This window comes from Anopheles coluzzii, chromosome 2 (assembly GCF_943734685.1).
Source record: "Anopheles coluzzii chromosome 2, AcolN3, whole genome shotgun sequence".
NCBI classification, from domain to species: domain Eukaryota; kingdom Metazoa; phylum Arthropoda; class Insecta; order Diptera; family Culicidae; genus Anopheles; species Anopheles coluzzii.
In genome coordinates, this window is record NC_064670.1 from 98199292 (window position 1) to 98223912 (window position 24621).

At 44.7% G+C, this 24621-nt stretch overlaps 1 protein-coding gene and 1 non-coding gene across 2 annotated transcripts; both read right to left on the minus strand.

Annotated features, from left to right (window-relative positions):
* Window positions 1–14218: 14218 nt before the first annotated feature.
* On the minus strand, window positions 14219–14325 carry LOC120954302 (U6 spliceosomal RNA). The gene has a single exon (XR_005751675.2). It is a non-coding gene; the product is annotated as a U6 spliceosomal RNA (small nuclear RNA).
* Window positions 14326–20749: 6424 nt separating this feature from the next.
* On the minus strand, window positions 20750–23055 carry LOC120953427 (uncharacterized). Its single transcript, XM_049605153.1, has 3 exons — window positions 22614–23055; window positions 22103–22545; window positions 20750–22034 (listed from the first exon to the last, which is right to left on the minus strand). Exons 1-3 carry the CDS (start codon window positions 23010–23012, stop codon window positions 21248–21250), a joined length of 1629 nt encoding a protein of 542 aa, XP_049461110.1. The 5' UTR covers window positions 23013–23055; the 3' UTR covers window positions 20750–21247.
* Window positions 23056–24621: the final 1566 nt, after the last annotated feature.

Here is a 24621-nt window from a genome sequence, read left to right on the forward strand (position 1 = left end):
ATATGACCGATGAGAATTAAGCTTGTAAGGAGTGTGAAATTAAACTGTGCTAATACTAGATTGATGGGTGAATGAAAAACTGTCCTTATGTGATTTATTGCTGTAAATGTGCCTCAATATTTACTATTTTTAAGAGCGAAAACATATTTATGTGGTGAATATTTTAAATATACGCATATTGCATACATTTAGGCGTTTTGTTGAACATTTGGGATTAAGGAAAGAGATCTTGTTAAGCGCCTAAAGATATGTAATTTTCTTATCATTGTATTATTGTTTTGGTTTACATACATTGTATTATTATTATTATTTTCTTTTTTCTTAAACTCAATTAAACAAAAATAGAAAAGTTTAAATTGTAAGGTCACACATCAAATTGAATTCCAATTTCAATAACGAGCCGTTGTTACGTTTGATCGGCAACTGCAACTGTTGCTTTGATCCATTTTTTATGCTCGAAATCTATCTTCAATACAGTCCATCGAACAATTCATGTCGTCCATAGCGGGCATTTGCAAACATACGTCCGTACGCGTTACGCTCTCCTAGCGCGGGATTTATCGATATCAAATGATGCGTCTATCAAGATGCAATTGGAACGGTTACAGGGCGGTGTAAGCCAGCGAAAACCTCCGACTCGGTCCGGCCTTACCTGCTTGCTGATGGATGAGTTTACAATCACTAGTAACGTTTGACGCATATGCATTGAACCAATTTGCCCACCGCAGCCCACCTCTCGTTGTCCGTGGCCACGAAACCGGAACAGCACGGTGAGGCCGTGGCATGACCGACAACCGGTAACAGTTTGGTAAATGTTTCCGGTGCCAGTTTTCAGCATCATCGAAGCATCAAAACGACGACCAAAGCGAAGAACGGAGCGTGATCAAATACACAAACACACGCTGACACTCAAGCGCGTGTGTGGGTCGGGAGCCGTAAACATTCCTACCACCTTCATTTTCCCATGCCCCCCTTTCGACAATCAATCGATCGATCGATTTCGAATGCGCTGGTCAGCCGGTGACCGATCCATGGTCATGTTGCATTCAGCCGGGGCGGAAATGTTAGCACTCCGGTGCTCACCAGTGCTGCGGCCTTTTATCATTCTCTCTGTCATCGTCCTTTACACTATCGTTGCTGAGTGCGTGTGGTGCATATGTGTGTGAGTATATGGCAATCTTGCTGCCGCTTTACCTCCTAGCCGCCACAAACACGCCCGGCCGCTCGAACGCAACCAGCGGCAGCGACCAGTGACAAATACCGCAGCCCCGGGACAGGAAACCCCGGGCTCCGATTAGTTAGTTATTGATACACGTATTTTGTTTCAATAATGGGATGTGAGTTATGTTGTGTACACACCTAATGAATACGAAATTAGTCCTGCGGTTATGCTGCCGGCGGGAACGAGGGGCAATTGCGAATGGTTGCGCAGCGCCTGAGAAAAGCGATGGTCACGCATACACGTGCTGCTGGGCTATAGTATGTTGGCAGCAGCAGCAGCAGCAGAAGGGCCTTGGGTGGGTTTATTTATGTTTGTCCTGTTGTCGATTGTTGCATTGTATGATGCTGGTAGGTGGCCAAACAGGTTAGTGTGAAGTGTTACTGTGCGCACTTTGGCATTGTTGCATTCGTTTTCCAGTGTAGTTGATTCGTTCATTTAGATTTCAGGTTGATTTGATGAGCATGATTGATTGTGCTTGTGGTAAAAAAAAATCATTTAAAAAAAATAATATTATCAACGTCATAAGAAGTGAATTGAACGCACAACCGAGATATCGAGTTATGAATGAAACTCATTCATGTGTTAATGTTTTCCTTTGCTTTTACTCAAATTGCTAATATTTCATCAATTGACCTCTCGCCATTCGCTCGATTGATAACGCCATCTATGTAATTAAATCTCATTTCCCCTTACCTTCAACATGTTAAGCAAATGATCTTTCGATTGCCTACATTTAGGCGCTTTCCCCTTCCAGCAGTGTATTTCATAAATTGTGATTGTGTTAAACAAATAAATAACTTATGCTTATTTACCTTCTCCTCACATAACCAAACAGTACTGAAGATTCGAAAAGAAAAGCAAACGCTGACAACATCATTTTATGTTGATTAGTTCAATCAATTAATAAAATGAAAATAAAAGTAGTCGCCCCTCTGCTTCACTCCCCATTAATTTGCCAATAAATTTCGAATTGAGCTGAAAGCAAACAGAACGCTTACGAAAGCTCACGGCACTCGCAGTGCTGGGCGAAAAGGTTGCGAACGCCGGCAAACATAATCGAATCGATCAGCAAAAGGTCATCATGTGTGTGGTAACTGATTGAATGACCAGCAGCAGGCAGCAGTAAAGTAGGGCACAAACACAGCACAAACAGAAGCAAACCTCTCCCTCTCCACCACCAGCAATCGGTGGCGGCTGGGAGGAAAGCGAGCGTGAATCAATATTTAAATTACATCAACTGCAACGTGTGCAAATATTACCGCCTGAAAGCGCTGGCTCGGGCAGAAGTAGAACGGAGTTGAAAAAACTTTCCATATCCGTGTGTTTGCTGTTGCTTGGTTGTTTTTTTTACGTTGTTCTCTTTCTCCAATCTCACTCAATTGGTAAGTTTGGCCGGTTGTTCTTTGCGGGGATTGGAGCGGTGAAAGGAGCGAACGCACCGGATTCAACCCATGAGCGTGTGCACTCTGGTAGCTCACATCATAAATAATGTTGATAACTTTTTTTTTCTTCTTCTCTTCGTTCGACCCCTAGCGAGTTTCGAGCGTGAGAAAAGGCGAGCAAAATTAAAACGTACAACAAAAGGGTTGCAATGGCGGTGTGGTGAGTGCCGGAACGAGCACGCCATCACCGGAGTGACATTTCCATTTGACAAAACAAAAAGCCTAACTGTGTGTGAGCTGTCTGTAAAAAAAGCATCTCACGCAAGGGTCGGCCAAAGAAGAACCAACCTGCGCTAAAACGAAGACGCTTCTGCAGAGGGCGCTTCCCTCCCTGCCTGCAAGCCGCTGGAACCATACGTCGTGTGCTTGAGCTTGAAGAAATCATATTATTGATAGCGTTCTGGGAAACTGTGTGTCTGTGCATTTGGTCGCGGAGACTTTCGCGACGCACGGTGAAGAAGAACGAACGAACGTTTGGTGCCAGTTTTTACGACCTTCGGGGGGTTGCATTCTTGTCTTTCTTAACACGCCGCGCCGACCCAACGTTGCTGGGTGTGAATGTTGCTGCTGCTGCTACTGCTGCCGCCGCCGCATGATTTATGTTCGCGCGAGATGCAAATTTACATTCGCAGGTTCATGGTTGTACTTTAATTTATGAGCAAGCATTTTGCGTAGGCTTACACGGCGTGCGGGGCACTGTTACAACCGGGTAAGTGTTGGCCTTCCATTTGCTAAGCCTGGTGCATTAGCGTCGATGGCAATACCACTACCTTCTCGTGCTTGGAATGGAGTGAAAGTCGAAGATGATGGTTAAACGTGTTGTCGTGTTTTGAATAAATCATACAGTTGGGAAAGGGGTTTTTGATATTTTGTGTAGTAAGTAGAAAGTAATAGACGATTGTTTTGGAGGGCTACAAATCTATCATATTTTAAACAAACAAATGTATGACTAATCCGAAACTGTTTGTTATTTTTAAAAGGTTTTTAGGCTTCTATCTTTGTGGCTTTATCCGCAATTTCTGAGAATTATGTCTTTTATTTCCAAATTGCTAATATTGTGGAATGTATAGCACAAATATCCAACCAGCTGGAGCCGTTTCTAGGGCTGCAGCAATACGATTCACAACACAACTATGGTGCTAAAACGTTTTATATGTGTTGTGCGAATAACAGCACACCGTAAGGGCCGAAATGGGCAGCTCCAAAATCCCATATCTCTATCTGGACAGCGTGCGCTTGGGCAGCAAAAAAGAGGTACGTCAGCTTTTACTATATAGCCGCCTGTTTCATCCCCATATTCTCACAATCAGCTTTCTGCGTCGAGTTTGCTTCATGTCATCTGCAGTCACGCTGTTCCACTCTGTGTGTGTGTGTGTGCGCGTTTGTTTGGCCTGTCGTGTGCATAAGCGATTGTCATTATTACGACCCAAACACATGTCGGACACACGGAGGATGAAGATGATCGTGTAGGCAGCGTACAGGCGACCGACAGCGACCGACAAGGGAGAGGGCAACAAACAGACAAAGTGGTGTCGTACGTCCTTTCAATTTTTCCTTTCATTTCAAGCCCGGTGTGTGTGTGTGTTCTTGTGTGGTGAGCATCATCGCTCGTCATCTTGTTTCATTTTGTCTTTTCTGTGTCCTAGGGTGGGAAGGAACGAAGCGCTGGCAGAGTCTAAGAAAGGGAAACAAATCTTGCCCGGTGCCGCCGCTTCAGGATTGCACTCGGTGGCGAACGCTGCAATAAGGCCGGCGCGTTTTAGGCGTGGCAAGGCATCTGCGCCACATGGCACACTCACATGACAATTGGGCAAGCAAAGCAACAGCTTCAAAGCAATAACCGACCCTTTTGCGTGCACTGTTTATGTGTTTTGTGCACCCCTGTTATTATTGTCTCTATTGTCTAGCCCGTCCAGCTTCATCTTAGCCTGTTTTCTTCATTTCTCTGCTCGGCAGGAATGCTAGGCACGCTTATTGCTTTCATTTGAAGCTCAGTATTGCGAAGAATTGTGCTGAAGCTGCTCATGAGCAAATGGTGCTTTATGTTCGGACACATCTTGACACATGCTAACAGGAGTGCAAAAAAAAAACCTGCGTAGGAGAATGGCATTTTTTGTTGTTGTTATTGTCTTAAGTTCACACAACAAAGGTAGGAACACAAAAAAAACCCTCTCCAATATCACCTGCTCCGCAAAACGTTGAAATATCTTTGTTTACGACAATGAAGCCAAGCGCATTGCAATTTGTAACGTATAAAGCGCACCCAAAGGAGAAGGTGGCCCCCTATCGATAGCGCTGGCATAGGAAAACAAAGGGGAAGGAGAAAAACAAACTTATTAGGCGTCTTGTGCACTGGCACTAGGAGCTAGGGCGCACTCGTCTGCCCTATCCCATCTCGTCAAGAATCATGCCCATTTATGCAAAATGAGAAAAGTTTCAGCTTTTGTGCTTCGGGCGTTTCCTGTCAGTATGTTAAGGTTAACCTGTCTTGCCCGCTGCGTTCTTGCTGCTACTGCTAGTGCTGCTTCTGCTAACGAGGGTAATGTGCAGAACGGCACAGCACTAGAACAGAGGACTCACCTGGGAAGGTACGGTTTTATCGTCTCAAGGTGGTAGAAGAATAACGTAATTTACTCAGGACCCATAATATTGATAGCTTCCCCATTACTGATCGATGGGTTTCTTTTGTTTCTTACCATCGTTTGGCTTGCTTGCTTGCCCACCGGAGGTTTTTTGTTCTTATCTGTTCCTTTTTTTCCCCTGATTATTGAGTTCACTTTTGTCCTTTTCAGCAGCTTCGATAGCGAACACATGTAGCGGAAGCGGAACGTCGGATGTCTCGTCAGGGCGAGCAAACGTCACTAATAAGATAAGGGTGCAAGGAGAAGCTTCTCTCTCTCTCTCTCTCTCGCTCTCTCTCTCTTTTTTTTTTTCTCTCTCTCTCTCTCTCCCTTACATCAGGTATTCACCAGGTAGATGACAATGATCTGTGTTGGATCAGCAAAGATCCGGCAGAGTGCTTCCGTTGTTCTACGATGGCCACGACGACGAGGGTGTAGTTAATTGAAAAGAATAGTTTATTGGATTCTATCACTAAATGAACTGCCCTCTCTGACTTCGACTCTGGAAAGTGGAGCGGTGGTGAGGTTCTTTATGACCGTCATTCACACTTACACTCACACCCACACAGAGCTTACCCGGTGTGAAAGTGAAGTGGATTTACGAGCGGAAGAGTTATTTATTTTCATTAAAATGAACTACTATGCGTCTCCATTAAATCAACGGCTGCCAATGACCACCCTCCTGCCTCCTTGTGTGGCAATTTTCACCACCACCACCACCACCATGCCTTCCATTGCTGGACTTTGATTGAGTTGTATATAGTGCAGTGGGTGTGCTCCGCTGCTGACCACGTTATCCTCTGAGCATCGTCGCTCTCTTTCGCCTGAAAACAGCAACAAACATACGGATATGTCACTTACTAGGGTGACCTCGCGTCACCCACCAAAAGCGCGTGACGTGGGTGAAGGTTACGGGGGATCTTCCGCGTTGGAGGCGAAGCCCGTCCATTAAAACGAAGATGAAACGGTGTGGGCAACGCTTGGCGTTGAACGGGGTTCATAAGGTCGATCGGGAGCACGGTTATTGCAACATAAATCTTTCACCCGCCAGCCCTCCACCTTCATCGCTTGTGCTCTCTGCTCGGTGTGCGCACTCCCACTGCCGTGACCAGCCACGGTCAATGTTTGAAAGATTTTTGACTTCCAGTGCTGTCTCGCACTTTATGCACTCCCAGTTCACCGACTCATGTGTCTGTGTGCTTTGCTCTTGTCTGGTTCTTTCGCGAGTTTCGCTTTGCCCTTTTTCAAATCAGGTCGTAGAAGAAGTTTAATGTTTTCATCAGTTGTGTTTGGACAACGTTCGGTGGGTGTTTCATTTCCCATGCGCTTGAGATGTGAGTGGTGTTACGCGCGCGATGTCTATAAATTTGACCGAAATCCAGAGTATCTAACAGTAAACGGTGCAATGGCTGCTTTTAAAGGGAACCCGTCCTTTGACTGATATGCTGAGCTCAAGATGAAGTTGAGAGGTTAGATTGAGCTCTCTTTGCGATGTGTTGATAGAACGAATAAAATGTTAAAAAATGGGAAGTATATGCAAACAGCGTTGTTGATTGCATTTTGGATTTGGTCTTTAATCCAATGAAATATTTTTTACCCATGTGTATTTTTTTAATCAAATTTACGACTTTTTCGAACATTTAGTCCTATAAGTATTATAAATGTTTGATTAGTTAAATGAAACCTGTTGTGTTGTCTAAATAACGTCATCATTGTATGATTGCATACATTTAGGCGACAAGCTGGTAATTATTTTTAATTCAATAATTATTTAAAGAGGCGAATGAGGCCAATTGTTTCAAAGTCTCGATAAAAATAAAGGAAAAAAATTATATCAGAATTGTGATGAGAGTAGGAAAGAAGCTTTACTAAACATAAAATAGTTGCGTTACAATAAACTTTGCCAAAATTGGTTGTAATATGATTGACGTTATGGCTCAAAACCATACATTTTAATTGAATTTATCTACGGTGCATTCTATGCATCGGAACGATGTGTTACATATAAACAATTTCAAGTGCAGCTGCATCATATGCTGCCTATCAACGATGAAATGAATGAGTTCGCTCCAATGTTCGAACAAAATCCTTCTATAATTGTGCGGTGCATTGAAATGGTTGTCATACGCGTTGCACTTTCGAGCACCGTTCAACCACAACGTCAACCACAACGTCATACGCACAGTGTCGGTTCGCTATCTGCACCAGCTAACGGTGGAAAGTGTTGCTAGCTTTGATGTTTCCAAAACATGCCCTTGCACAAAGATTCACTGATCTGTACAGGCTGAGCAGACCAAACCAAACGAAGGATACGCTCGCGTTAGAGACCTACTGACGAGCGGAAAGAGCACGGGTGCAAATTTAGGTAGGTGTGAAACAAAACTTCACGACACTTTTTAACCATCCTTCCACACAAAAACGATCACATGATATGGCTGTTAGCGATGGCTGCGATGCCATGCTCGGCAATGGCTTGGTCAATGAGACAATGAAGGGAAACCGACAGCGAAACAACATCGGACACTTGCGATGCAACAGCGAATGCAGATGTGGCTGCAAATGTGAAGATTGGTGTTTTTGAAAGCCACGCACGAAACCGAAGCTCACTCCCACTGCAACCCACTCTGCCATTGGTTGACCAGCATTATGTTTAGGTGGTGCGGTGAATTGTGACACCACACGGAGCGCAGAGTGCATGGCAGGCTAAACAGAAGGGCACTGTTGCAACAAGGTTTTGGGGTGAAATTTTCTAGGAATGAAAAACAAGCACATTAGCATTAGCGATACATTGTATACACTGTACACTGTATGCGATGTCGGGCAAATGCATTGGCTCCAGTAACACGGATGTGCTCGTTAGTGGATCTGCATGGTAAAGTGTGTAAATTAACGAACAAGTGTTTGGCAGGACGATGCGATAGTATTCATCCAATCTATATGCCAGATGCGGATGATGCTAGGATACTGAATTCAAACGCCTAAATGTATGCAAATTTTGACAGAGAAACTCGATAAGTCAAATAGCGGATAAACACAATGTTACTGCGTAAAAACGCATTAAAACGCAGGTATTATTCATAATCATGCTTCAATAGGCAGCAGAGTATACAAAAATGCATACATTTGATACGATTAAAGTAGGTGTGTCCTAAAGAAAATGATCAAGATATAAATTTATTGCCTACATTACGGCGTTTTTCTTCCAAGAACCGGCAATCGGCCGTTCAAAAGCTAAAGCAACCATTTTCCCTCCCTATTCAACCGTTCGCCAATTCAAACCAGTGTCTGATTTCCCTACACTCAACATTTCCCATTTAATTTCAAGACACAGACACAGCACAACAACCTTATTGAAAAGTGTGAACTGCGGTTGAACTAACACCCGCGTATCGCTGTCAGCTTCAAGTGCTTCCCGGGCGCAAGAACACTGCTCCACCACGCCAAACAACGACGAGCGGGTACGAGCGACGCTGACGTAAACATGACGTAAACTGTTTATCACTCACGATTGGCGTGATGGTGTCTATCGGTTGAAACAAATCGTTTCATTTCGAAATAAAGTTTGACAGCGTACACGCTGTGACGATGGTGCGTGGTGGCAGGGGTGATTGTTTCCGCACTTTAACTTGTTTTCCGTAAAACCTTACCTGGAAGCTATGGTTTTATGTTGATCAGAGGCAAACAAGTGAACTGCTTCTATTGGGGTTAATTGAATGGAGTTGATTGTGTATCATGTACTCCTGTACCAGCACCTCCGCCGTGAGGCTTTATTTATAATTAAATTTCTTCTAGCTCAAATTAACCGTTGTCCTTACTGCAGATTTTAATTCATTATTAAAATGCATGACTTTGGGCGGTAAAAATTGTCATTCATTATCCTTGCCCTTGCTGGGCAGTAAAGATGCAAACAATATCACATTCCTCTCAGCTTCTGTCCCACCGCACTTTTAATTAGTGAAACTGAAAGTGCCTGCACCTTGCGGGCTGCACGCTGGGTGGTGGTGAATTGGATGGGATTTAATTGTATTTCGTTGACCGCAGTAGCAAATATTTTCTCTTAAAATATACTCCTTCTCGGTGTCGTTCGCTCTGCTTATCCCTCGGTGAGCTTCATGGGCCGTGTTATTAAAGGCAAGAAAACAAGCGGAAAATAGTACGGCAAATTCCTGGCCCTTACTGGGCAACACTAACGCGTGGAAAAGCAGATGCTTCTGCTAGTGAAAGAGAAAAGAAGGGCAAACAAAAAAAAACCGCCCAGAGAAAACACTTTTACATCCTACCAGTGGTTTCTGTTAACTGGCCAGAGGCAGGAGGATAGTGAGACGGGCACCGAGCAGTGTGGTTTCTTTCGGCCACTAAAAGCACCCAGCCGCAAAACTTTCGTCAAGATGCGCACACCGGAAACGGGAAGTGGCTTTTGTTTGCATAATGAATTATAGTTCGCCAGGCACCGGTTGCTGTCAGCCGACGTGGCGGGAGCCGGGAGTGACGAATTTCCTTGGGTCTTTTCTCGCTCGTTTTCGGTGCCCAGTGAGGCGCTCTGCTAAGCAGGCTCGCGGTGTTGGTCAGTGTGGAATCGGAGCACTGAGACTCGTTTCCAGATGATAGTGTGAAGGTGGAAATATGGCGGAAGAATCACAATGGGATGATGTGTGTTGTAGGTTTTGGTCAAGACAGAATATTATTCAAACTCTAATAGTGTAATAATTTTAGTTGCTTAAAAGCTGCAGACATGTTGTTTTACGCGCAATGTTTTCTGATTAGGGTTTTGAAATGTAAATGAAAAATAAAGTACAATCGCATGCATACTTTTAGGCGCTATGAATGGTCAAACGTGTATATAAAACCAGAAGCTACTAAAATTCCACTATTTTTGAGTGAAGTCAAATGAAAGAATTCGCATACACTGACTAGCTGAAATAAATAACCTCTGCCAGAAAACATCCACTGTGTACTGCATGATGTACGCTTTTTACGCATCTCGCTGCCAAAACCTTTGCGCCTAAAGGTATGTCACCGGTTGGACATCCAGTCCGCCTAGAGAATGTTTGATCGAGCGCAAAAACGGCGCACTTCGCGAGTGAATGACGTCGGCGTAATGCCTGCCCCACCCACCCTACCCATCCCGGGACAGGAAGTGGGGTGAGCTCGGGCAGATGAAAGAAAAGTTTCCTTCTTCTTACGCCCATTTATTTCTCCACCGCGGCACGGAAGGACGGATGGGCAGCAGCAGCAGCAGGAAAAGCGAAAGACAAATGTGGATGATGCTAATTTATCATTCTGACCGCTCCACTCCGTAAGAGACACACTGCGGAAGCGGGGAAGCAAACGGCTGTCGGCGACAATTCGACTCGGCCACCGGTGGGCGTTGGGACGAACGCCGAAAGTAATGGTGCGAACGAAGTTGAAAAAAATGCGTCGTATCGTGCAAATGAATTCAAAAAAGTTTCAGCAAATTTCTTCGATTCAGATTTTAAGTGAGCTCTGCAAAGTGGGAGAAGCAACGAAAGGAAAAGAGGACTTTTGCTGCCACTTTTGATGTCATGTTCTTTTTGTTTTTGTGTGCACCACGAAACGGCGCCCCTTAATGGTTCGGCTTTGATGGGTAACGGCAAATTGCAAGAAAATCTCGGATGCTACAAGAAAAAAAAAAAACAAGCTACCGCTTGAAGTGGTTGTTTTTGTGCAATGTTGTTGTTTTTTTGTTGTTGTGTAAAGCACACTGTTTAACATTGTGCAAAACCCACCCTCATCATCATCATTATCAGTGCGGGAGAGGTAAAGGAAAATAAAGACCATCCTGATACTTGTGATCTTTCCCCGGACAAAGAAACAATTGTCCCTACGCCCTAGCCAAGAAAATAAGCTTCGAAGGTGGATGACGGATCTTTGTTTCAAACCGGTTTATAGTGCATTTTTTTTTGTTGTCATTGTATTGTTGCTAGAAGAAGAAGAAGAAAAAAATCTAGTAACGCTTAATCGGCAAACTACACGTTGCTGTAGGGATAGCAACAGGGAAACGAGCAAGGCCTACTAGTGACAGAGTGGACTTGTCGGTGAAGATGTTGTAATAACGAAGATTGGTTGGCATCTTTATTTGTTTTCACAAGCTCTTGCAGCTGCTAGGGTAACTCATGCTTAAGACGGTTTAGTTTGTGGCCTCATTCCTTTTCTTTCCTTTCACTCTCTTCGTTTTTCTTAAGTTGTGCTCGTTTTGCTCTTCCCTTTCCCCTCCATGAACGACCAACCGGTAGCAAAAAAAAACAGCAACATCCAAACCGCTACTGTCGATTGCACACTTTATAGAAATGAAACTGTCAGATCTGGTCGAGATTAGCCATGAATAATTTACCCACCTTTGCTGAGGCGGGTAAAAGGCAGCCACTTGTTTTGCATCCTCCATTTGAAACCCAACATCGGGCGAGAGTGGGTTGTGGCAGTTTGTGGGTGGATCAGGTTTGTTCATCTAGCACGGCCGTCCCCGTGGAGCTAATGGTGTATGATAATTTCGGGACTTTTCGGGTGCCCAGTACAAGTGGGATAGGCCCGGTTGAAGGTGCTCTCCAAACCGCTGTGAGGGGAAATTTGTAGCCGATTGGCGCGTAGATCCATGATGGATATGGTTGCTGCGGTGATATGCGCGGGTCATCCTCCGGGCGCCCTAGGGACCGGAAGATGATGAATATGCTTTTCCCTATGCTTTTGTGGCGGTTTTGCGGTACACTTGAGTGGGAACATTGAGCGTGAGGTAGATAAGCAGCTCACCGAAGTGATTTGAGCGTTTGACAAGTTACTTTGTGAAAGTTTTTGAATTATGATTTTTTAAACAATACGCATGATTCTCTGGATGGAAGGCATCCGGATTATATAAAACAATGGTCATGAAATGAGCTTTTTACGACAATTTTTGAATTATAGAGCAACATTTTAGTTGAAAACTAATTTGTCTTTTGATAAAAACAAGTACTCGTGATACGAGTTGCATACTTGTAGGAGTATGTGTCATAAGGGGTAGGCGCCTAAATGTATTTAATTAGAATATCATTATGTGCTTTTTGAAAGATTAATCGATTTATTATTGCTTAAAATAAAACGTTTTATCCACAGCTTATGTTGGTGATGAATTTAAAGAATTCTTTTAAAACTAAAAATTCTACTCTGCACGGTAGAAAACATGCAATGTGACGTTATATGCCTTCATCGTACAGCACAGTCATCCCAAAAATGCCACCGAAAGCTCAAAACATAGACGGGTGTTTTTTTGCGCTTCATACCGCTGCAACCAAGCACTGAGTGGATCAGTTTCAGTTCGTTGCGAATGATTGACGGAGCATCATCGGGATGAGCATCGTTAACATCAATCCGGAAGTTGCTTAATAATTTTTGAATGTATTTCATCCTTCTGAGTCATGCCGTTCGCTGCCGCTTTGAAATCCCTTCTTCTTTAGCCATTCGGGAAGAAGATGTGTTCCGAATCATCATACACAACAACAAGAAGCTTCGAATCCCGACGCAGCAGCAGCGGAAGGTGGCCGCCCTTCTCTGCACTGTTCCGGCATTCGAAATATTTCTATCCTTTTTCTTTTGGTGGTACGCGGGGAATGAGAGGGAAAAGTGGCGACGTGAAAGAATGGACCACACATTCCTGAGGTGAAGACGAAACGCACTCCACCGCCTAGGGGGTCGGCGGGGCAAAGATAAATGGATTTTGAGGCCCCGTTTTGGATTGATGATGCTTCGCTGTTTGACGGGCGAGACGAGAGAGCACAGGACAGACCGAGAGAATGTGGCAACGGACAGGCATGCCCGCTTCGTACGTGAGGGTGGTGTGTGTTGTGTGTGTGTGTGGAGCAACACTTTCTAAAGAATGAGGAAGCACAGCCATGTATGAGTGTGTGTGTGTACAGAGTCTTAAACAGAAAGCTTTCATTCTTAAGATGTTTAGAAAAGGCAGATGGAAATGACAGTGGGAAACACCCACGCCCTCGCATTTGGGAAGCCCGTTTTTAAACGTGATGCGATCCGCCGGAACAGATACAGCTACACGCCACGACGGCTGTCAGACGGACGGATGACGATGAGTGAAATGAAATTAGCAAACAAGCCAAAACCGTACGACGAAGATCGAAGAAAAAGTGTATCCCACTTTCGACATGATTTATTTCGACCCGATTCTTTGCCAGGCGAATCGACCGAGCTGGGTGAATGGATTTACAGGCAACGGGTAAACGGGAGGGGGATGTGGGATCATGACAAGAAGCACTTAAAAAGGCGGAAGTCAACAGTTTGGCTGCTACGGGGGAAATGAAGATGAAAGCAGCGAGTCCCGGAAATCGTCAGACATTGCGACAAAGTGAATTAGATTGGAAAAGAGGCACACAGATTGAAACAGTGAAGTGGTGGGTTTTATTACATTGCTTCTGTACCATACCAATATCATCGCACAGGTAAGGTAACGGTTGTGAATGTGAAAAGACGGTGAAAAGACGGTGAAAGAAGAATGAACAGATTGTGTCTATTTTAAGGTGTTCCGATTCGCGAAATCGTTTTGCCGGTTTGATTGATTTGCCCTGTGTGTGTGTGTGTGTCGGGGTGTGAGTGGGGGAGTTTTGTGTGCCGTAATGACATTTTATTTTTGGCAAATTGAGCTGTCACGCAATTGGAGCTGTGTAATTCGTTACCCGTTTCATTGTGTGTAATTGTTTGATTATTTCAACCTTTAATTACATGCCTTGTATGGTTTTGTAGCGATTGATATGGGATTCATTTTCATGAAATGAGTGTATCAATGAACAGCTGGGGCAAATATTGTTTGTAAAATTGAAATTTCCAGATTTAATGAGTTATTTAGGGTTAAGAACTTTCTGCAGACATTTTTATTTTCCTTGTAAAGTATTAATCTATTAAAATTGAAATGAAGGAGGTTTAACATGCATACATTTAGGCGTTGCTACGTCTTGATTGTCATCCTTGCGCAGTGCCCATGCTAATCTTCTCTGTATCGTTCCAATTTTAGTATAGGTCCAGCCGAAGCTAGGACAAATCTTGATTGTAATTTAGCAAAATTGCAATAAATAACAACCAATAAAAACATGAATGCGCTATAATTGGATTAATACCTTTCTTCTAGTCGGATTTAAGTTTGTGATTACTTATCAATATATATGGAGCTCTTTTGATGAAGCTTTTCAACCGAAAAAAAGTTAAAAACTCCTACTTATTCAAATGAACCATACACTACCAATAAAGCCACTGAACCTTTCCCAAACTGTGGTTTAATCCGCAATGTCTGTAAACTTTCATAGGACAAGAAACAAAAAAAGAAATCCTCATAAAAGCATAATTTTGGGCAGGAAAAACAACCTACAGCTAAATTAACCACAAAGGCACCACCATACTCGTCACACTAAAACCACACACACTCTCATAGGCCATTTCATATACGTACACGGCACGAAAGAACCAGCATCAAACCCAGCCCAGCATCAGCCAAATTGAGTTTGCTACAAATTACACTGATTTCAATTTTTGTGCCCGCATAACTTTTCGACCGCTCAGAATAGAAGAGCCGGCGCATGTCGCCTACGCCGCCAACGATCGCTTCAACAGCGCTCCACGGGGCTTCACCGGGGCTGGGTAACGAGCTAAGGAAAGCTAAGAGAAAGGAGTGGGAAAATCTGTCAAATTTACATGTGAATACAAGGAGACGGGCAGCATGCACTGGAGGTAGTGGAAGGGAAAAGTTTCCACTCCACGAAAGCGCACGAAAAGTGCGCACGTAACACGCGTGAATGGTGGTTACCATGGCAAATCACGGCAGCCGAAAATCCTTTTCCGACCGCAGCGCACCAGATCTTTGAGTTGACGGCGGAGGATCCTGGCGGGCAGGCTGAGCGACGGGCAACAAATAGGAGGCGTTGTTGTGAGTTGTGAAATGCGATCAAAGGCATGGCCGCGGGCTCGACAAGAGGGGATGAGAAATTACGTTAATGCATGTTATTCATCGCATACTTCATCCCTCGTACGGTATTTTACACACCCGTGGCCAAAGACCCGCGCGGAAAAGGATGAACACTGCTCGGGGTTCCGTCTCGAAATCGTAACTTCCGGATGATCCGTACCTTCCTGGACCACGGCGCAACCGTAAAGGCGCACAGTGGGCAGCATATTAAATGTAAATTTTCACCAAGCACCAAGCGGAGAAAAGTGGAAAATTTGGGACACCAAATACTCAAGGGAGTGGAAAGATCCCACACATGCCTGTCCCGAGCAGACAAGCCGAGAGACGGAGAGAGAGAGAGAGAAAGAGAGAGAGCGAAGGGAAAAAGTTACTGCGGACGATTTTTCCTGATCTAATTTCGGTCAACTGAATGGGCAATGGGTTTAGAGTTGATCCTTTTTTTTCTTTTTTTCCCCCGCTGCTGTTGTTGTTGTGTTCATCGTGTTCGCGCGCTGTTTGCGGCGTGCTCGCCTACAACGGGCTAGTAATAGCGCCCCGGTCGTGACACAAACTTTTCCCTCCTGCCTCAATTCCACCATGACACGCGCGCTGTGGTGAAATGAATTTTAATTTAGGCCAATTTTTGCCAGGAAGCCGAGCACATTTTTTATTCGGCTCCCGGGCGTCGTTGCCTTGGCCGCGGAGTGTCCCCCCCCCCCCGTAAACCGCTGCCACCATCGCAGCATGATAATGTTCGGAAGGATCCTTTTGGGCAGCCGGGTAGCCGGGTTGTCACTGCGTCGCCTATTTGGTAGGGAAGAGTGGGAGGGGTTGTAAGTTATGTTGCTGCCCTCATGTCGGTCGGGACGCCTGTCGAGATATTTTGCTTCATATTAAGCTCAATTTAAACTTTGTTATGTAAATGTTTTGGTGTTTTTTTTTCTCTTTTTCTACATTCCTCTGTGCTGTGCACGAGGGTTGAATATGATTTGAGGTGGAGTGATATAAGGGGTGGGGGGGGGGGGGGGAAATGTCACCCACAAACCATACACGCCTTCCACCATGCGAGAAGCAAAGCCCGGTCAGCAAACCATGCGCGCCCGTAGGCTGTTTTCAACTTAAGCCGTTTGACGGTGTACCGGGGGATATTGTGTGCTCACATTAAACGGTCACAATTTGGCGCGCTCGTGTATATGTGTGTGTGTGCGCGATAAACCGTGACAAGGGATTATTGGTATCGTGAGGGGGTTTTGCCAACCATACCTTGGGCCAGGTATTCGGCTTTCTTTAAGTTGTACGGGGGCGAAAGGATTTCCTAGGAAGCTGCAGGGAAGCTAGTCTGAATTGATATTTATAACGTTGTGTTTGTCGCCCATTGGTTCGAATGAAGGTGGGAAGCAAAAAAAAAAAAAAATGGGGAAATTTGTCGTCCATTGAAATATTTCTTCTACTTACGGTAGATTCGTAGTTTTCGAGAAGGTTGTACTTTAAAGGGAATAATTATGGTCGCTTAAAATAAACGATGTGCGTCATTCGGTTTGAAGGTCCATGGAACGATTAAAGGAAGTAATTTCTGAAAATAAGAGAGTCAAACGAAACATCTAAAACGTTCAAGCGAACATCCCTCCTGGGTTTCTTACAGAACGCCTTAAAGTAGGCACTACATGAATGAGAAAAGCTTTCAAGAGTCATTGTAGTTTCTTGTTAGTTTAGTCTCTTCCGATGAATTTCGTAATTCCATTTGGAACAAGAATTATTTCCCTCTTTTCTAGAGGATATATTCGCTAAAACGTCATTGAATCATGTAGAATAGGTTGATAAAAATGTCACATTGCATTCATTTAGGCGCATGTTGCACATTACATTACCTTTTTTACATACCTTAAGGCGTGTGACGTATGGATTGTTGGGAGCAATATACTTCGCATTCACTAAGTTTTAACGTAATTTCTAACATGAATTGTTCATTTTATTTTATTTGTGAAGAAGCAATAGGAAGATAATAAAAATAAACGTATTTTTAGATGGATTTGGAAAGGAAGAAATTAGAAAATAAAAACCCCTAAAAAATGTCCATCTATAAAAGCAAGTTCTATTGGTTTCCTTTACAGTGCTTGCGAAATTGCTACGACTGTCCTTGTTGACTACCATACCTACGAGTAATAAAAAATCCTACTCAATACAGTCATCTGCGGGAAGTAAGCAGAGCACCTTTAATAGTCTTTAAAAATGGTTTACCATCCCCATTCGTAAGCCATATGGTGTGGGGGTTTTCATTGAAATTAACGGCACACTTTTAAGACAGATTTGTTACTGCACGTTAGTAAATAAAGAAACGTTCAATAAACAGCCAGGACGACGTGCAATGACTCACCCCCCCCCCCCCCCCCCCCCCGCCATACAAACAACTGTATCAGCAGGAATATCACCTCGTAAACTTTGCGTATCGTATTCATTTGGTTTTAAATCTTCCAGCTTCATATTCTCTGCCACCCGACAATGACCCGTTAAAATTTGTGAAGCATTTTAAAGGCATAGGGAGGGGAAGGCTTTGCTTGTAAAGAATCTGTTTTTTTATTTCCGGTAATCTTACATCTCTCAAATGGGCTCGTTTTTTTTTCGCCATGCGCAACACCACATTCTAAGCGTTGATGCATCTCGCTGGAAATGTGGTACATAATTCCCCCTTCTCGTCCTTCTAATACCTTTCACTTCTCCCCAGCAAAGATCCGTATGAAAAGGATCATAAAAGCGTGCGAGATAAACAGGGCGAGATATGGGCATGCTCCAATCAAAAGTGCTGCGCTAATGAAGGCACAGAAGCTACGGTTTACCGGAGCTGTGCACCATGGAGCGTGCGGAAATGGCTGACCGGGCGTGGTAATGCCGCACGTAGGCTGCGTAATTTCCAGCGCATGTTTATCATCGCTGCCGCACAACAATAGCGCACGCCCGCACAAATCACTTGATTGATCACGACGGTCGTGGCAATTTTGTTGCGCCGGAATTGTAGTTTACGTCGCCGTAGTGAAGCAGTCAATTTGCACCTGCTTCAATGGGTCTTCAAAGTGAATAACTGCCGTAATTCAATGGTTGCGGTAGTGATGATGATCATCCACGATAAAAAAACAACAACATGGAAGCACTTTAATGTTTGTACATGTTGCCCCGGGGATGAATGTGTCCAATATTAAAGTATCTATGAGCCACGCATAGCATACTCGAAATCGGACAAACCCTTGTAGCCTTATGATCCGATTTGCGGTGCTTTTCATCACATCAAAGCCTTGTGTAATGCTCTGGTCTGCTTAGTACCGGTGCCCGTGTCTCGAATCGTTTCCAATTTCCGAGAATCAAATGCGAACCCAAGTCAACCTTATGATGAGCTTACCGGTTCCATTTTCTTTCCACGATATCATATGTTTGCTCATGTAGCCACTATTTGTTTATTGCAAAAATGTTTCGCTCTCCCCATTGCGCCCGACGCTTGGAATGCCGGTGGAGGCGGGCAGTGCTTTTAGCATTCGATGAGAGACGTTGAGCCGATTGAAGCTGTTCGTGTGTATGTGTGTGAGAGTATGTGTTTTTATTTATACAATTTATGATTCTACCTTGCCAGACGATGGTCTGTGTTGCTTCGTTGAAAAGTAAGCGATCGCACTTTATCGGAAGTGGCACTGGCTGCAAACAAGCCATGGAAACATAGTCACAGATGGTACTGGTGTGGTTTAAAGTTTCTTTTTTTAAGCTGGTTCCCTATAAGACCTCTCGGTATTTCCCATGCTGCAGGAGGGATAGGAAAAAATCATACCAATGGGATCTTACAGGCACCTTACCCTACACAGGAATACATCCTTGAAAGGGAATGAAGCTATTATTCATTCGGTAGACCAATTCATTTCATGAATAATTTATACAGTTTTCTTCTATGGCCACAATATTTTCTCAGCCAGCAGCGGGAAGATTCAATCGATTTGCCAATCGGAAGCTAACCTCAAAGCCGGATCATTTTTTCTTTAATGCAGCTTCGATCATGATTTCATCAGTGTAAAGTAGATCGTGTGCGTTGGGTTTTATATTTTACCTTTAAGATTGTTACTAAAATTGAGCTCAACATTTAATTAAAACGCATAAAGGCCGGGGGACATTGTCCGTAATTGCTAGTGTAATTAGGATTTTTACTAGCGCATCTGGCGGCGGCTGGTGGAAGTCTTTTTTGGTCATCGAGGGAATGTGCGTGCCGGATCTCAAAACAAAGTATTATTTTCATCGTTTTTCGATGCAAAAATGGATGCAATGCGTGTAGAACATGTGAAAATCTACCTTTTAGTAAATAGCTCTGGTCCGATTTAAGTGAACATCGTGGAAAAATAACATATTTTCTGAAGCGGCTCCAAATTTATAGGCAAAATGCTTCGATCAGCCGCCACCAGATGCGCTAGTGAAATTTTAAGTTACACTAGCGAGTACGGACAATGTCCCACGGCCTTAATATTTCTTTTTATTTATTTTTTAAATAATTGAACTAGACGAAACCCATATAGCTGTAAAATTGCAGATAATGTGATGAACTGTCATTAGGAGCAGCTGGACCTTAACAGCACAGGCAAATTAATGACATTAAAGCGTTCATTCCAGTCTGCATTCATTTAGCTGCCCCACTGTGGCACATTATTATAGAAAAAGGAAAAATGGGTCATTTGTTTGTGTTTCTAATGGGAATGATTGAATGGAAAACATGATTGAAAGTAAACAAAGAAATAGGTTCATTTTTCGTGTTTCCTGTGAGAGCGTTTAGAAAGAAAAACAGCAGGCCACGTGTCACCAATACTGCCATTCGAGTTCAAATTCAAGGCCACACCAACGCTTCTGCCTTCTGCCACCCATCTCATCCACAAATCACTTTTCCTGCGCGTCTAACAACACACACACACACACACAAAAACAGTACGCACCAAAAGCAACGCGTGCGGCGGGAAAAGCTCGCGCTGGCGGTGCATAAATTATCGATGCAAATATTTCACTGTCAAATTTTGGATTTAATGAGCGCATTATTAGTGGAAGCATTATATTTTACGCTTATCTTACAGCCTGGCCACTTCCACTCCTCCCTTCATACTGGGCCATGCAAAACCGGCGACACCACGTGGATCGAATCGGATGGAGAAAGTTTTTTCTTGTTGTCGTTTGGCTTTGTTTGTCTCGTCCCTTTTTTTGTTTATAAAGCGACCATACACTCGGACGCGAACGAGATGGGTAGTATATTTGTGCGCCACTCTTTAAAAACACCATGATACGGGCAACGGTGACAACACAGTAGCTAAGTTTGCATTGTTAGATTCATGACCAAAGATAGAGACACTTCGACCGTTCCTTGTACCAGTACCCGGGCACAATGGTAAGAAAAAGGTTCTGTTCTCCCTCCGTAGCAGCGGCAGCAATGGTTGACACCGAATTTACAATGAGCAGACACAGCGTGTGTGTGTGTGTGTGTGTGTGTGTGTAGGGGGGGGGGGGGGGGAAATCCTGGCTTTTCGGAATAATAACAATGTGTAATTTGCATCCCGGACTGGCTGGCGACGGCGACACCGACCGTACCAGCCACCAGTTGACAAAGCAGCTCATATATTTCATAACTCGCGGTGCCTCCTGTACCCCCCCCTTCTCCCCCTGGGCACAATGTGTGGCCGGCTCCTAATCCAGTCCATAAATTGTCACCATCGCCGCTGCCTTTCCTCTCATCCCGCACGCGAGGATGGCACGTATCATTTCCTTGGGAGCGTGCGCCGACCCAAAACGGCGCCAACAACGGCACCGCAGAAGAAGGTGCGCCCGTCGCTCGTCGGAGCGGTACATCATATTCATACCGACCAGCGGCGGCGTGTAAAGGTATTGAATAATTTGTTTTGAATAATTTGCCAAGCAACACCCGGTTCCGGTACCGACACTTGAATTATTCAAATGATGCTCTTATTTGTCGCTGGTGAGTGTAAGGGAATTGTTTGTTTTCCGTGCAGGGGAGCTATGGTTGCACCGGAAAGACTTGTCGCTCGAGCTGAAACATGCTCGCAGGAGATCGCACCATGGGCGGAGTTGCCACTTTCCCGTCCGATCGTCGCGATCGATGTCTTGCGTTTGCATTTTTCCGAAGAATCTTCCCGATCCTGGCCCGTACGCGCTCCGTCAATCCACAGTCACGCACGTGCACCTCTTCAATGCGGTTGTTTTCGAGTAAAACTTGCACCAACTTGTCGCCACCCTCGGGACTAATCGGTACACAGTTGAGCGAAACCTTCCGCAGCGTCGCGTGGAAGCTGAGCAGTTGTATAACCTGCAGCGCGAAAATGGGAAACTTATATTGATGGTGTGGGACTTCCAAAAACCGAATACCTACCCGAAACGATCCCTCCACACCCAGCAGGCAGCCGGTAAAGTTAAGCTCGCTCAGTTGCGCTCGACCTTTGATGGCACCGCCAAGAATTAGCACGCCCGCCTCACCGATCGGGTTGTAGGCAAGGTTCAACTTGTCAAGCTTGCCCTGGTAGATGCTCAGCCCGGGGCAAAGCTGATCGAGCTCGGGCGCATCGAGCCGGTTGTTGGAGAGGTCGAGCTGCTTAAGCGTTGGGCCGAAGCGGCTCAGGAAGCGTCCTAAAGGGCCGCCGCAACCCTCGCCTAGATGGCAGTGTGTGAGGCGTATCGTTTCCAGACCGAGGGGCGTCAGCGATTCCAGCAGAGCTTTCAGTTTCGATGCATTCAGCCGTGTGTGGGAGAGGTTAAATTTTTTCAACTTTACCAACTTTTGAAGTCCCCTGAAAGATGGGGAACAAACATGAAATTTTTCTCCGTACAGAAGGTTTCATTGTGTGGTAACACTTACAGTCCAAGCTGCTCGATGTCCGTTTGGGAACAGTGAGAGTAACGGGTTTGGTACGCCTTGTTCCAATGCTTCACACCAAACACCAACGACAGGGAGGTCAAATTTACGAGATGCCCCAGCACCACCAGTGACCCATGGTGGCAGAGATTGGCCGGAGCATTGCGAATCGTGTACGCTTCGTAGTCTTCCAGCGGTTCTACCATCGCATACGGGCGCAACTGCTGCACGACCAGATTGTTCACGAACGGTGCTGCCCTTTTGATTGTGTCCTCCAAACCCTCCAGCTCCCAGTACACCGGATCCTGCTGTTCAATCATGCGGGCCAGCTTGAGCTCGACTCCGTGCTGTTTCCAGAACCGGCGCGGTGTAAGATGATCGTGCTCGTAGTAAGAAAGTGGTTCATCGGCGTAACACCAAACCACCCGTCGCCAGTAAGTTTCGCTCTGCAAACAGTCACAATACGTTCATCTACTCCACCTTTATTGATACTTTTCCTCCCCTTTTGACTTACCTCAAGGTCAACAATCTTCAGCAGCGGAAGCTCGGTGCTCAGCAGACATCCAAACTCACGCACTTGGCAGCAGCTGAGTGCAGTTGGCTCCGGACCACCGTCGTACCGGGTGACCAGAAACTGCACCACAATCGTTGACAATCTCGGCGGCACGACACCTTCACCGTGGTCGTTTATCACGGGCCGGGCGAGTGCGTCAAACCGGCGACACTGGTTCACACCCCCGAAGGTGACCAGCTCCACGAACAGCTTGCGGGTGGTTTCACTCGCGAGCTGTTGCGTCTGCCAGGACGGTGCCCACGTGCGGAGGGCATTGGAAAGCTGCCGGTCGAACGGTACCATCAGGCGGGGCAGCTGCCTCCAGGCCGCTGACAGCTGCAGCAGATTTGTGTCCGACATTTTGTTGAAGGTTGTTGTTGGCACTTTCTCTTTCTCTTTTTGGGTGTTGGAGGTGGAAACGCTTGATGGAGGGAGATGTATTTAGATTTTGTTGTGCAGGAGCATGCCTGCTGAACTGTGAAATTCCTGGATGCAAAGAGATGAAAAGTGAAGGTTGCTATGATGGGGATAAGATTTTGGTAAAAAATGTATAAAACTAAATTAAACGGATTCAAGTTTCAGATACACGCAGTGGGAAAGATCGCTGGGAAAAGTGCACTAAAGCTTGCCTATTTTTTGCTAAACTCCTGAAACTCATAATCTGTCCATCATTAGTCCGATGAACTTCAGTTTCGCGTAGTACAATACGCATATTCTGTTCAAGGATCAATTCATCTCTTTTAGCGACACCATTCGCCACTCAAACCAAGCTCTGCCCTCTACCCTCTCACACAGAGGTCAACGTTATCCAGTGGAGGAGAGTTAATTTTAAAGCATATTTTTATGATGGTCATAAAGCAAACTTTTTGCTGTGGTTGTTGCTGCCTGTTGTTGCCCGATGCACGGTGGTGTGCGTCGTAAAGTGCGAGATTTTTTAATTAATTTTTCAATTTCACCATCACCATAAACAAAGTGGTGTGGAGGAGGTGATTGGGAAACGGCACGCAAACGAACGCTTGAGAGGAGCACAGTGAGTTGCATTGAAACGTTTCGCGATTGGTCCGTGACGGTGATGATAATAATGGACAATTTGTGATGCTTTGCGATGAAAAGGAAATTATAGAAAAAAGAGGTTTTACTAAGAAAAGTATTGGAAGGAACTTTGAATATAAATTGAAATATTAATGTTAACTTTAAGTTATTATTTTTAAAACAGTTCAAATGTAGGGTTAGGGAAATATTTCTATAAATGTGAGAGATTAGTAGGATAGTGCTTTAGTACATAGTAGGTTAATTATCCACTAGAGGGCGCTGTGATTGTACATTGATTACTAATTAAACTCTTATTTAGTGAGAAAGAAATAAAATGCAAATAAAAGCCTTTGAGCAATATAAAACAAAGACGAAAATCAGTCATTTTGTGTACCCAGTACTACAAGTACATTTTCCGTTGTGCACTTGGCAAAAATGGTTATTTATTTGACTTTTATCCTTACCCCCGGCACTCGGTATACTCTTTCTCAGTTTGCTACCACTTAGTAAGCGTGAAATTTATTTAGCTTATTGCAGAAGAAGCACAAGCTGCTGGCTACTCTTTGGTAGCTTTTCCATCCCGGCGCCCACCAGTGCTGCACCTTTTTGGCTTATGTTTTTCTTGAGTTACGGCAGCGCAAAATGGCATCCCGCATCATGCTCTTGTTCCATAATAGAAACGATGATTCAACAAATGATTTCTGGCTGACTGCAAAACGACTGCATCAGCAGCGGCAAGCGCGTGCCGGACACAGTGCCGTGATCGTCGTCACCACCACCAGCACCACCACCGTCTTGTACGACAGGTAAGTGGATAGTGATGATAACGAAAGGTTCTTCCTTTCACCAGCGGGCTGCAAAGATTGCCTTAAAACGATGATGCTACGGCGTTTGCTGCTGAGCGATGCAAATTCTCTTGCAGCGCCAGCGAATGATT

What these genes read in the sequence shown, in the direction of transcription:
- LOC120953427 (XM_049605153.1), bottom strand. Translation starts at nt 23,012, where the DNA reads ATGTCGGACACAAATCTGCTGCAGCTGTCAGCGGCCTGGAGGCAGCTG. An exon ending in TGAAGATTGTTGACCTTGAG is followed by an intron (nt 22,546 to 22,613) that starts GTAAGTCAAAAG and finishes GACTGTTTGCAG; the next exon opens with AGCGAAACTTACTGGCGACG. An exon ending in GACATCGAGCAGCTTGGACT is followed by an intron (nt 22,035 to 22,102) that starts GTAAGTGTTACC and finishes CCCATCTTTCAG; the next exon opens with GGGACTTCAAAAGTTGGTAA.